The sequence below is a fragment of the Electrophorus electricus genome, chromosome 12 (genome assembly GCF_013358815.1).
Source record: "Electrophorus electricus isolate fEleEle1 chromosome 12, fEleEle1.pri, whole genome shotgun sequence".
Lineage (NCBI taxonomy): Eukaryota > Metazoa > Chordata > Actinopteri > Gymnotiformes > Gymnotidae > Electrophorus > Electrophorus electricus.
In genome coordinates this window covers 11,423,155-11,435,698 of record NC_049546.1, presented here as the reverse complement: position 1 = coordinate 11,435,698, position 12,544 = coordinate 11,423,155, and the positions used below count along the sequence as shown (strand labels likewise).

The 12,544-nt window shown below is 37.5% G+C and overlaps 1 protein-coding gene across 2 annotated transcripts in view; it reads left to right on the top strand.

The window, feature by feature from the left end:
* The window catches only part of si:zfos-2326c3.2 (mitogen-activated protein kinase kinase kinase kinase 4), a 47,172-nt gene extending 35,675 nt beyond the window's left edge, over positions 1 to 11,497 (top strand). Inside the window, exons 30-33 of one of the 2 annotated variants that reach the window (XM_035532009.1) lie at positions 1,047 to 1,304; positions 3,566 to 3,725; positions 9,203 to 9,342; positions 9,884 to 11,497. In XM_035532009.1, the coding sequence (XP_035387902.1) occupies positions 1,047 to 1,304; positions 3,566 to 3,725; positions 9,203 to 9,342; positions 9,884 to 9,967 (642 nt within the window). In that variant the 3' untranslated portion in view covers positions 9,968 to 11,497. The remainder of the gene's footprint in view (positions 1 to 1,046; positions 1,305 to 3,565; positions 3,726 to 9,202; positions 9,343 to 9,883) is intronic. The other variant, XM_035532010.1, reaches the window with a different exon arrangement.
* Positions 11,498 to 12,544: the final 1,047 nt, after the last annotated feature.

Below are 12,544 nucleotides of genomic sequence, written 5' to 3'. Positions count from 1 at the left end.
TGTAGGTATTGTAATACAGCAAGTAAGATTTTACCTCAAGGTACCCCCTCCCCCCATTACAGTGATGCAGTACTGCACTAAGATAACACACCTACGCATCACTGCTGTGTATCAGCTTCCTAAGTGGCTCCTTGACACACAGCAAGACGGAGCGAGAGAGAGAGCAAGTTGGTTTTGTAAGACAGAAAGAAGCAGAGACAGAGAGATGGAGGAAGACAGAGAGAGAGAGCCAGAGAGAGAACGGGAGAAGAAATGAAAGGGTGAAAGCCAGAGAGAGCAAGTTGGAGGCAATAAGAGAGGAAGAGGTGGAGAGAGAAACAATGAGAGAATGACAGAGAAATTCAGAGAGAGAGAGAGAGAGAGAGAGAGAGAGAGAGAGAGAGAGAGAGTGAAAAGCAGGAGAGAGAGAACTCTCAGATGATGACTCTGTTACCCACCCCCAGTGCAGGCCTATGCTCAGATGAGGTGCCCCACATAGATTGCATTCCCTGAGTCTCAAAATCCTTCAGTGAGCGCATCTGCGTGGGTGCATGAGTGTGCGTGCATGTGTGGGTGTTCTGGTTTCCCCTAGCCAATGGCTTGCCTAAAAATACCGCGCCCCAGTCTTAGCTGTGTTCCCAAAGTGTGTGCCTGTTGTAATGACCCATTAGTCTGTCCTTTTCTTTTTTTTTCTAATAGCACAAAGTAGATATATTTAGAGACTACTATCAGCTTTAGCAGTGTGTGAGAAAGAAGCGGTGAGTGGAGGCTATGATGGATTGTGTTATATAGGCTCTCTACCTCTGCTCCTTGCTGTTCCGTCGCTTCTCTCTCCCTCATTCACTCTCTCCTTGCTTGCTCACTCTCATATACAGCCGCGCACACCTTCATGCACTCCCTCTACTGCAGTTGCTTTCTGTTTTCTTTCCAGCGCTCTGTCTTTCTCCGCCTGCTCACATGTACAGATGCACACATCCATGCTCTTTCCACTGTGCTTTTTGCCACCCTTGCTCCATGCCATCACTCTTCGCTACTTCGCACGTCTACGTCTGCACCTTTCTCCGCAGCCCTCTTGCCTCGTTCACTCTTCACCTGCTCTGAGCCCTCGGCGCGCTCCCTCTGCCTCCGACCCGGACGCTCGCGGAGGCACACACCAGCCCACGGCTGCTCTTTCCGCCACTCTGTTCGTGCCAGGGATGCTCATGAGAATCCCACGGCAGAGAATTAAGATAGCCCTGCCTCTATGGGTGCCAGTGCTGATGCTGAGGATTGTAGTGGCTCAGCAGGACGACCAGTCGGTTTGCGTGAGACAGTCTCTCAGCCAGGCAAGTACAGTGGCAGCTCGTGTGTCGGGGTGTGTGTGTGTGTGTGTGTGTGTGTGTATGGGGGTGTGTATGTGTGTGTGGGTGAGTTTGTGCTTGTATGAGAGAGAGAAGGAGTGAGAGAATATTCATGTTCACTTGGTTCTGGGTGTGTATTAAACGTTTCCACTGCCGCAAAACATTTGCATTTGTGATTTATCGTGAGCATTGTTATAACTTATAACTTATGTTTCTTATTGTAGTTATAACTTAACGTTTCTTAATGTAAATGTTCAGTACTTTTCATAGATGCAATGTTATTTAACAAAGCAACGTATACTAGTTTATAAAGCATGCTCTGCATCATCACATTATTCAGATTCATTCTGGTAAAATCTGCATGAACTTTACTTCATGTTTCTCCTAAAAAGTATTTATAAGTCTGGATCAGTCTGGGTAGAAAGGATTCAAGGTCCTCATCTCAATCCCTTAACTTGATGAAAGATTGACATGTTGGAGATAAATAAATGCTTATAACGTCCTGTGAAGTACACCCACACTGCACTTGTCACATCAAGGTTGTGAGAAATAGAGCTACATGAAGCACTGCTGGAGCAGCCCTCCTGAAATGAGATCAAGGTGAACTTCACAGTCAACATTCCACAGTTTATAGCAAATAAATTACATCTGAAAATTCTAAGATAATTAAGTTCTGTACAAATGGTTTTGTACAAATCAGCTGTCAAACTATAAATCAATTTATTGTATGTCTGCTGTCAGTCAAAAAAATATGTTTACAGAGTATTGAAGACCAAGCAGGAGATTAGTGAAATTTACTGTAACTGCAGTGTAGAAAAATTACAGTGTAGTAGAAAAAGTTCCTTGAGAAATAGGATATTTTGGGCAGAAGTTGTGCAAGCAAAGTGCTTCTGAAGTTGGAGGAGGTGGACCAGTTTATAATCAAATTTCTAATTCCCTTATTGGATCTATTCAAAGATGCACAGAAGCACATTAATCAGTTTGGCACTGTGTTGTACTGCCTTTATACAATTACTGACATAAATTAGGGCTAACATAACCGTCACACTGCCAATAGCATACTTCACCAAGTTAAATGTGTTATGCTGGGCAGTTATATTTCAGGTTTGGTAAGAATGAACAATGATAATGCTTTTTTCTAGCAAGTCTTCCAAACAAATTCTAGGCATGGAAGTGACCATAAGTTGCAACCAACTCCAACTGTGATTCTTCAATTATTTCAAGGCAGGCAAACTGCATCTCCCGCTATTTTAATGTGTCACTTGAGTAATACTAAAATAAGTTATTCCTGTCTGATTGTGATGGTCAGCAAAGTTTTGTTTCATTTGTATGTTCTCTGACCTTTCCCATGTTGATAAATGGGTAAAGGCGTTTTGTGTGCTAAGTGTGTGCTGCCTTCTGTTGATACCCCAGTGACGTAGGGAGTGATGGATCATCATGTAAGATTTGAATAAAGTTTCAGTTTAATCATTTAAAAACTGTTAATATTTTTGCTCTGAAGAATTTCTGGATGTCTTAACTGCGGCAGCAAATGTTTATTGTTTGATAACTTTTTAATTATATCATTTACCTCGATTATCTTAACAAGGGCACTAATAATTATGCTTTAGTTTTGTTTTGTTTTAATATATTGTTTTTTCAGGGGTATTCAGGGGAATTTTTCAAGGGGACTACAATGATTCAATTTGATCACCATTATTTCAGTATGTCTTTCAGAGGCAAGAGTTTCGATCAGAGTATTTAAATATTTTAAATGAGATAATCTGTAACAAAAAGCATTTGCATAATTTTGTCATAAATGCAGAGTTATTTATTTTTGGAATTATTTGTGTAATTTTCTAGAAGAGCAATGAAGATTGAAGATTGTTTACACCTCTTTCCACCATCCACATTAGCATAATTATTAGAAGGACAGAAGGAAAATATAAACTATACACATATTCCAATTGCATAAAAATCTGAAAGTATTCCAATTGCATAAAAAGTATGTTCTTAGGCCTCGGATGAAGGCCGACCAGAGAAGGTTACAGTGTCTACTCTAAGTGTCATGGCTTTTGAAATTTAGAACCTAAAACAGTTCAACTCACAGATGTGTATATAAGATGGAGATAAGGTCAGGAATACCTCTAAACACCCACATGACATTAGGTTTATTATTGATCTGTGTGTGTATGTGTGTGTGTGTGTGTGTGTGAATGCATGGATGTGCGTGTGGGTGTGTGTACATGTGTACACACGTCTTCCAGATTCAAGGCTCAATCCGTCCTCATGCCATAATCATTCTGCCCAGCAGCAGTGGGATGGAATTGTTAGTGTGCTATGAGGACGAAGGCATCTACATCGACACCTACGGCCGCATCACCAAGGAGACAGTGTTACAGTGGGGAGAGATGCCTGCCTCTGTTGGTGAGTTAAAATATGAAAATATCATCAGTTACCAATAACTGCAACATGGAAACAAAGGGGTACAAAGGGTTTTTGTTTTTGTGTTTGATTTTTATACCGGAAATCCAGAAATGCAGTCATCACTGATATGATAGGAAGATTATTTAATTTCTCTGAGTTTTAATCTCATGTTAGCTCTCACATGTTAATGAGTACAGCTGCATAGTAAGAAGGTAGACAGCTTGCATGTTTTATTAACTGAAGTCTACACAGTTAAATGTGAACACATATAGATTGCATTGCAAGCCAAAAAAAACAAAACAGGTATATCAGTTATGTAGTGTTATGAACACGTTAATAAATTGGCAGTTGAAATTAATACAATTAATTGGGACAGCACCATGATTAGCAGGGAAAATTAATTAATGTTAATTATTATTTCAATGTGTTAATTTAGTCTTAACTCATAAAAGTTTGAGAACGTAATTATTTCTTGTATACCTGAAATCAGGAATACCACTCTCAACACACATGTTGCAGCCAAGGGTAAGTTTATTGAACCAGAAATAACCAGATATAAAGGAAAAATGTAACCAGAGATAAAGGAAGAAAGCATAAAAAATGAGGGATATGTTAATAATGACTAGAGGTATGTATCAAATTCACTAAAATCATGAAACAAAACAAGCTTAAACAAACAAAATTAACTTTACAAGATTTGTGGTGAATCAAGCGTGGTTAAAGCAAATAGACAAGGGTAGAAAAGGGGAAATAAAATAAATATTATTAAAGCAATGTGTGAGGAGAACTAACTAGGGCTGAACAGGCTACTTAGGAAATGGGAGAAAGGAGTTCCCTAATCCAGTGCTGATGCATAGAAATTGCAGGAGCCTAACTGGTACCAACTGGTGATGTATGAGAGAGGCTTCGATTGGTTTCAACCAGCTGTTCCTGCCAATTGCATTTGATTGTCAAAGTTGGCTCATACTGAGAGCTAGGTGCATTTGCTTGTAGGACTTTTCAGAAGGTAACATAGCAGGAGTCTTGGTACTGGTCAGTTCTGTAGGCCCTTCTTGTCTTTGCTGAACATTCTGGGACCAACTAATCAACATGACATGACAAAACTTCCTTCTCTATCAGCAAAAACAAAATGCTTTTGCTTGATCAAAAATGTTGTGATTTGCGAATTCTCATGAACACGCACTAAAAGATTACAGATTGAACAAGAATAAAAAATGATGCTAGAATCTGATTTAATTTGTTTAGCAAAAGGCTATTTGCTTGCTTTCTTGGAAAAAGTAAAACTTCTTTCTTCTTGCTTTGTCTGTTCTTGCAAGCCTGGACACAAAACTTCTCTTACTTAAAACTATCAACACACCTTTTTATCAGGTATACACCAAGGGAGAGGTTTCATCTGTTGAGGGCTCATGCATATAATATCCTTTGTTTTAACAACAGGGAGGAAAATTCCTTTAGGGCATTCTAAGGAGGTTCACCAAAAAAAAAGTTAAAACAAAATAAAATAATCATACATTTATTGAACAATTTCATATCTCATGGTATTTATAGTTTACAAACCATGAAAGATCATAAACACTTAGAATATGTGAAGTGATTAAACAGTTACTTCCTTTCCTACTTGAAAAACTACTACCTTTTAATATATTTTGTCTAATTGGTTCATGTAAGATTTCAAGTAAAACAATTACAAGCAGTTAACAATTTTGTTTGCATGAGGTAAGCAGCATGAAGAATATTTTGGTAAACAAGATAATGAATATTTTATTTTGAAGATTATTATGATGAATAATGAAAAATAATACTGAATAAGTAATGAAGAGAATAAGAAACAAAACACTAGACAAATTACCAAAACAACAGAAGAAGAGAAGGAAACACCACAGTTTGAAGATTACACTAAGATAACCAGACATTACTTGACTTTATTACACCATTTGATGTCATAGTGAACACCACTTAAACTGTTATTATTTTGTAATGCTTATACCTTTGGCAAAATACATATTTTAATGTTTGATAGAATTCAGAGTCATAGTTCAAGCAATATAACAGACTGTTAGAAGGTTCCTGCATTATAGTCTATGGATTTAGAATACCTAGGGTGTCATGGTAAAAGGGAGCAGAAAGTCATATGTTCAGGGAGGGTTGATGAGACCTGAGATAGTGCCATTTTATGGTTGTTGTTGCTAGGCATCTTGAGCCACAGGGGTCCTGGTTCCTGTTGTAAGTAGGAGGTGAGACAACTCAACCTTACCAAACCAATTTTTTATAAAAAGAATAAGATGCAATTGATCTTTGCTATAGTAAACATCATTGAAAGAAGCAACCCTGTGTTCTTCTTTGGAAACGTTATTTGCAAAGACTGTAAAATGTCAGTATTGTCAGATATTGGATTATTATATTAAATGAGATGCATAAAACTAGTTTTGGAATAATAGAGTAAGCTTGGATGAACAGCCTTAGTTATATTCTCCACCCATTCCCCACCAACTCATATTTTAAATTAAATATAATAACTGGACTAAAATAGGGAAAATACTAGTGTAAAAGTGTTAGGCAGGTGATGCTTTCCATACAAAATGTGGAAATGGCCATATTGATCATGAGGTGCTTAGCACAAACCAGTCTATGTTGGATAGTTTCTAACTTTATTAAATGCTAACTGACTATAGATTTTCAGTCTTGATGATCTCCAATCTTCTTTAATCTCTCTGTCTAATATGCTATAACTGTATAAACTTGTCTATAATCAGTTCATGTCTAACTCTGTTTTTGTTTGACATGAGACATGTTTTAAGTGAAATGTGTTCAAATGTTTTTATTAAAATATAAATCTTCTGAAGTTCAATTTCAAGTTGTGCTCCAGTGCAATGGGATTTCACTTAAATGTCTCTAAAAACATGCCACCTCTATTCTTGAACATTGTTTTGTGTTGTGTATTACACACCTTTTCTGAAAGTAAACTTTTAATGCTCTAAGCAAGATCAGAGACGGAGTCTCATACAGTATGATGAATGCAGTTTATTAGAGAACCCTCATAGTCCACAGACGCAATCCAAAATACATAAGACAAGGTCATCAATCCAAAAAAGTCAATAAGTTAAACCAAACAGTGTGTAATGGTCTGAGCACGTGCAGAGACAGAGTCGCTTGCAGTATGTCGAATGCAGTTTTATTAGAGAACACGGGAATTCCACAGAGGTAATCCAAAGTACATAAAACGGGCGAAAATCCAAAGGGCAGTCATTGAAGCAAACCAAAACAGACAGGGAACAGGCAAAGAGTGTTATCCAGTGAAACAGGTAGAGATCCAATAAACCAGAAGCAACAAACACTATGATAAATGGCTCAGAAATGTAAGACGGGTAAACGAGACTTCGCAAAGACAACAAAACCAGGAAGTAAATAAATATATTGGCATTGCCGGCTAACGTAACACAGTGAGGGAACAGGCAAAGGGGGTAATCCAGGTAAAACAGGCAGAGATCCAATAAACAGACACAATAACCAACAGCTCAGAAACATAACAAGAGTTGACGAGACTTCACAAAGGCAAACTGAACACACGGGGCTTATATAGAGAGGTTAACGATGACAAACAAGATACAGGTGATAGCATTAACAGATGGAGATACTAACCAGGGACAGAACCGACAGAAACCAAAACAAGGAAGCATGAGGAAACGAAACCGAGGAGTAAACAAACAGAGTTGCTGTGGGAACTGTGACCCCAGGGAGGGGCAAACATGACAGAATCCCCCCCTTAATGCTCGGCTCCCAATTCACAAAACTAACAGTAAACCAAGAACCAAGACTAGACAGGTACAGACACAGGAAACATGGACAAAACAGAACACTGTAAAACCGAATGGATCACTAACTGTACAAACGATACTGGGACCGGAACATAGACCCACACAAAGCAGTGATTAGGGGCACAGGAAAGCCTCGAGGTGCAGCCACTGGAACTGGCCTGGCATAAGGCATTAGGACTGGCAGAGCAACTTCCTCCACAGACAGGAACTGGCAGGGTGTCTTCCACTATGCCAGGAACAGGAACTGAAACGGACTGGGCGGTGTCCACGACACTGAGAACAGGATTATGAGCAGGCTGGGCAGCATCCTGTATGCTGGGAACAGGAGCAGGCTGGGTGATGTCTTCCACGCTGGGAACAGGAACAGGCTTGGTGGCATCTTTCAATCCAGGAACAGGAACTGGCTGGGTGGTCTCCTTCCATGGTGGCATGTCAGGAAGGTCCGGAGGATGTCTGGCACTTTTCACACCGGGGTTCAGAGGTACAGATGTGACAGGCAACAGGTCTAGCGACACTGCGTCTATCAGCAGCAGGTCCAGAGGTGTGGCTGCTACTGCTGACATGTCCTGCAACACTGCAGACGCAACCTTTGCATCCCTGAGCGCGCCGGAAACAGCCTGTGCGACTCCATCATGCCTCTAGTCCTCCACACATGTTCCATGGAGCAGGCCTGCTGGGCCTTGAGGGTTCCTAGAACCCCCCCGCCAAAAAAATACATGGATGCCGTCACCTCAGAGAGATGCCTTAGATTTCTTCCTACGTTTCTTTACTTTAGGCTTAACCTGAACTGTCTCTAACATCAGGGAAAGGAGATCGTTTTTATGCTGAGTGCACATAGTCTACTGCAGACCCTTACCAACAGGGCCACCTTGTCAGCTGTGATGCAACAAATTCAGCTTTCACCCTACACAGTAGTATTGCGTTCATATAGCCAATACAGGGTGTCTACTAGTGAATGTGCTGCCAAACCTGCAGATATGCTTACCCTCCTTAGTCCCATTTGGAAGCATGAGGAAGTCGGACACTTCCTTGTCCTTCAAATCTCTTTGCTGCATTCGGCTGTTGGGTATACTGTAACTGGCAACTTCAATAATGAATGTGAAGTCTTCTGTAATATTCTGAGCACGAGCAGAGATGGAGTCACACACAGTATGATGAATGCAGTTTATGAGAGAACACACATAGTCCACAGAAGTAATCCAAAATCAACAAGGTAAACCAAACAGTGAGGGAATAGGCAAAGAGAGTAATCCAAAAGACATGTGGAGATCCAATTAGCCAGAATAAATGGACACAATAACCAACAACTCAGAAGAGTAACGAGTTGATGAGACTTCACAAAGACAAACTGAACACACAAACTAACGAGAACAAACAAGATACAGGTGATAGCAATAACAGGTGGAGTTATTAACCAGGCAGTAGAACCGACCAAATCAAACCAAACCAAGGAAGCATGATGAAACAAAACCAGGAAGTAAACAGGTACAGTTACCATAGGAACCGTGACACCACGGAGGGGTGAATGTGACAAAAACATCCCATATTATTCTGTAAATTAGTCATTTTTACTTCAGTAAACAAGTACTTTGAACTAGTAGGGTATATATAGTCAAACAGAATGGTTTTGTAATTTGCTAATTGGTTTTGTTACTTCCACAGCCTATCTTCAATCAAACCAAGTTATGGGCTGGGGAGACAAGGCCATTGAGCTGAGATCAGCTGACACTGGAGACCTGGAAGGAGTCTTCATGCATAAAAAGGCGCAGAAACTCAAATTCCTATGTGAGAGAAATGATAAGGTATAATTATTTTGCTTCTACAACTTGTCATAACTGTGTGTCTAGACCTTTATGCATCTAGACAAGCTCAATTTAGAAAATTCTATTCAGAAAATTTTAAATGATTGAACACATTATATGAAATATTTTAAACAAATACTAATCTAAAATATTACATATAATCATTTATGCAGTTAATTAAGAATACATACTTTCATAAAGAGCTGACTTTTATTATTCATGATTTTATCATAGTAATTTATATTAAGCATTGTCTGTCAGTGTATATTGTGCCCAACAACACTTATTGTTATTTCTTTAGAAACTCATTTGATAATGTTTTATAACTATCATTATATAAAGTATGCTGACAAAATCTAACCAGGGATTGACTACAGCAGTCAATGTGGGATTTATGCACATGGTATACTGTTAAATAGTTATATATAATAAATGTTGATGAAATTTATAGTTAGGAAAAGGTGGTTTAAACTAATTTTGTTACTAAAGTTTTTGAAGCCTGCTGATATGGAGTGTTTCAAGCTTTTTTATTTATTTGCAGGTCTTTTTTGCCTCAGTCCAGTCAGGTGGCAGCAGTCAGATTTACTTCATGACACTGGGCCAGAACTCCCTTTTCAACTGGTGATTTCTTAAATTTGAGAAACCGTTGCTCAGGGCAGAATGCAAATAAACTCTGAAAACCTTTAATTCAATTAAACATCAAAGTGGCACAATCAATTCCCCAAAATAACAATTTCCTAGATAATATTGTTATTTATAATTGTTTAATTACCAGTTTTAATAATCAGAATGCATTATTAAGATGAATTACATGCACATTTATACAGTAGCTGCTTCTAATAAGATCTTAGATTAATAATTGCTATTTAAAATGTGTTTGGACAAAACAAAAAGATTTTTCTTCCACCATGACACCCAATATGGAGTTAGAATAAGTGAGTCTGACAAGTATTAGTTAGCTGACAGTTATGGCAGTTAATTGGAATACAAATTATTACACTGCTAATCCTTGCCATCAACATGTGTATTTTATTATGCTAGGTTGCTAATTCAAACATTCCTTAACAAATCTAATACCACAACTAATACTGAGTATCTACTTTGCTTTTTTTCCTGTTTTATCTGGAACACTCAGTAATTGTATAATGTACTTTTAAATATGTCTTGCAAATTGAACTGGCCCCACCATACAAATACATCTAAAGCAATCTGCAATGTATATCGTAATTATTTAAGAACAATTTACTTTGGTCCCATAATAGGATATTGGTGAATGAGTATATCTAGGCCGTAAAATGGCACTCTGTACATGAACATTCACATTTAACATGCTTACTCAAGAAACTTAATACCACAGTGCTCACATTTTCACAAATTTATGACTGAGTAGTATAAACCTGGTGACATGTCTGCAACTGATTTATGAATGGTTATAAATATTATTAAATAAAATATAAAGATAAAAAGTGAAGTAGCTCTTTTGATTGAAAATTTAGACTGTTGTTAAGTCATTTGGTATGCTGCATATAGCACATATATTTATGTAGTAATGCAACATAAGTATAAGAAAGTGCAAGCTAACTAATATGTTGATGTTGATAGTTTTCTTATGAATTTACAAATGGCTCATTCTATGTTCATGTTTCATGAACTTACAGTGGAAGTTAATATCATTGTTTGGAGATATTTTTGCATTTGTTGGTCATATAAAGGAAAGCTGGAGTAGTTTGTTCTCATGTAAGCAAAGTTTCCAGAGTAAAAATAGAAAAGACAGATGCAGCAGCTGAAGACCTGAATGAAGAGGACCAGGTTAACAAATGTAGCATCAGACCTTGGACAAACAGCAGTTTTGACATTTTGCTGTATATCAGGCACATGTAATGTAGTTGCCTTTGTGTGTAATGTATGCTCTGTGCACAAATCTGTATGAAGCACTGAGATGTATGCTTTTCAGATTAATTAGGCTATTACATGTTTTCATTCATAATATATGCAGTAAATTGAGCTCTATAAGTAGGTTGTTTCAATAAGCATATGTCTAAGACATGACAAATTTGACTATTGAGAAAAACAAGCAACAACATACAAAAAATGAAATTATAGGCAATCTGGAAATACTTGTGCAAAGTTAAAAATAAAAAGGTAGTGTTGGGAAGGTAGTGTTCTCATGACATGGTAGATGTGATTCTACTGTTTTATTAATTATATGGCAAAAGTTAAAAATAAGAAGGAAGTGTTGGGAAGGCAGTTTTATGAAATGAGGAAGTGATGCCAAATTCACTTGATCCAGTTGTGCAAAGTATGAGATATTAAACATTTTGTTAAAATATTGTTAGATGATAGAATAAAATCACCTGGACATAGAAAGAAAGAAAAAAAGAAAGAATGTTTTAGTAGAAGAGTAGTAGTATTAGAGAAAGCTGTGACTAAGCATATCTTGTACACAAATTAGGTGTAGTTTTATTAATTTATAACCCATTGAATTTGTTGCAGGCTATACATAATTATGTGCAACATACCTTAACATCATCTATAAGTAACAACACATGCCATGAGTTAGGAAGGACATTATCATTTTACTTTATAGTAAAATAGTTTTACAGCAAATTACATTAGTGAAAGACATTTTCTCTGTTGTAGTCAAAGATTCAAACACAATGAATATTGAAATATTAATGTCATTTTTCATCCAGATTTCCCGAAGAAGTATTATAATAAAATGCTGAATTAATTGAAAAACATGGGGAGTTACTGACAGTGTTTACATTAACCTTCTATCATAAATGTATTTGTACTTTAGTGAATGTACATACCATTTGCACTCTTTTATAGATATTTTCTATTTGTCATTTATGTAAGTGTATTGTATAATGAATCGGGGGGGGGGGGGGGGGGGGAGTATTTACGCTTTTGCACTCTTGCAATTATTTGGTGTAAACTGTAAACAGTCCTACTTAAAAACAATGTATTTTGTGCTGTTTCCTCCTTATGAAAGTGCAACTATTGTATGAGCCATTTGGGTGAAGTTTCTGTAACATCATGTTACTGTACACATTTACACATTCAATCTTATTTCTTGACTGTGTACTGCATGATTTATTGTTTGAACTTCTTTCTAAAATCTGTTAGTTCTGCAAAATCTATTCACAGGGAAATGTTTGTTGATAACACTTTGATATGCTGGTGTTTGGGTATTTGGCTA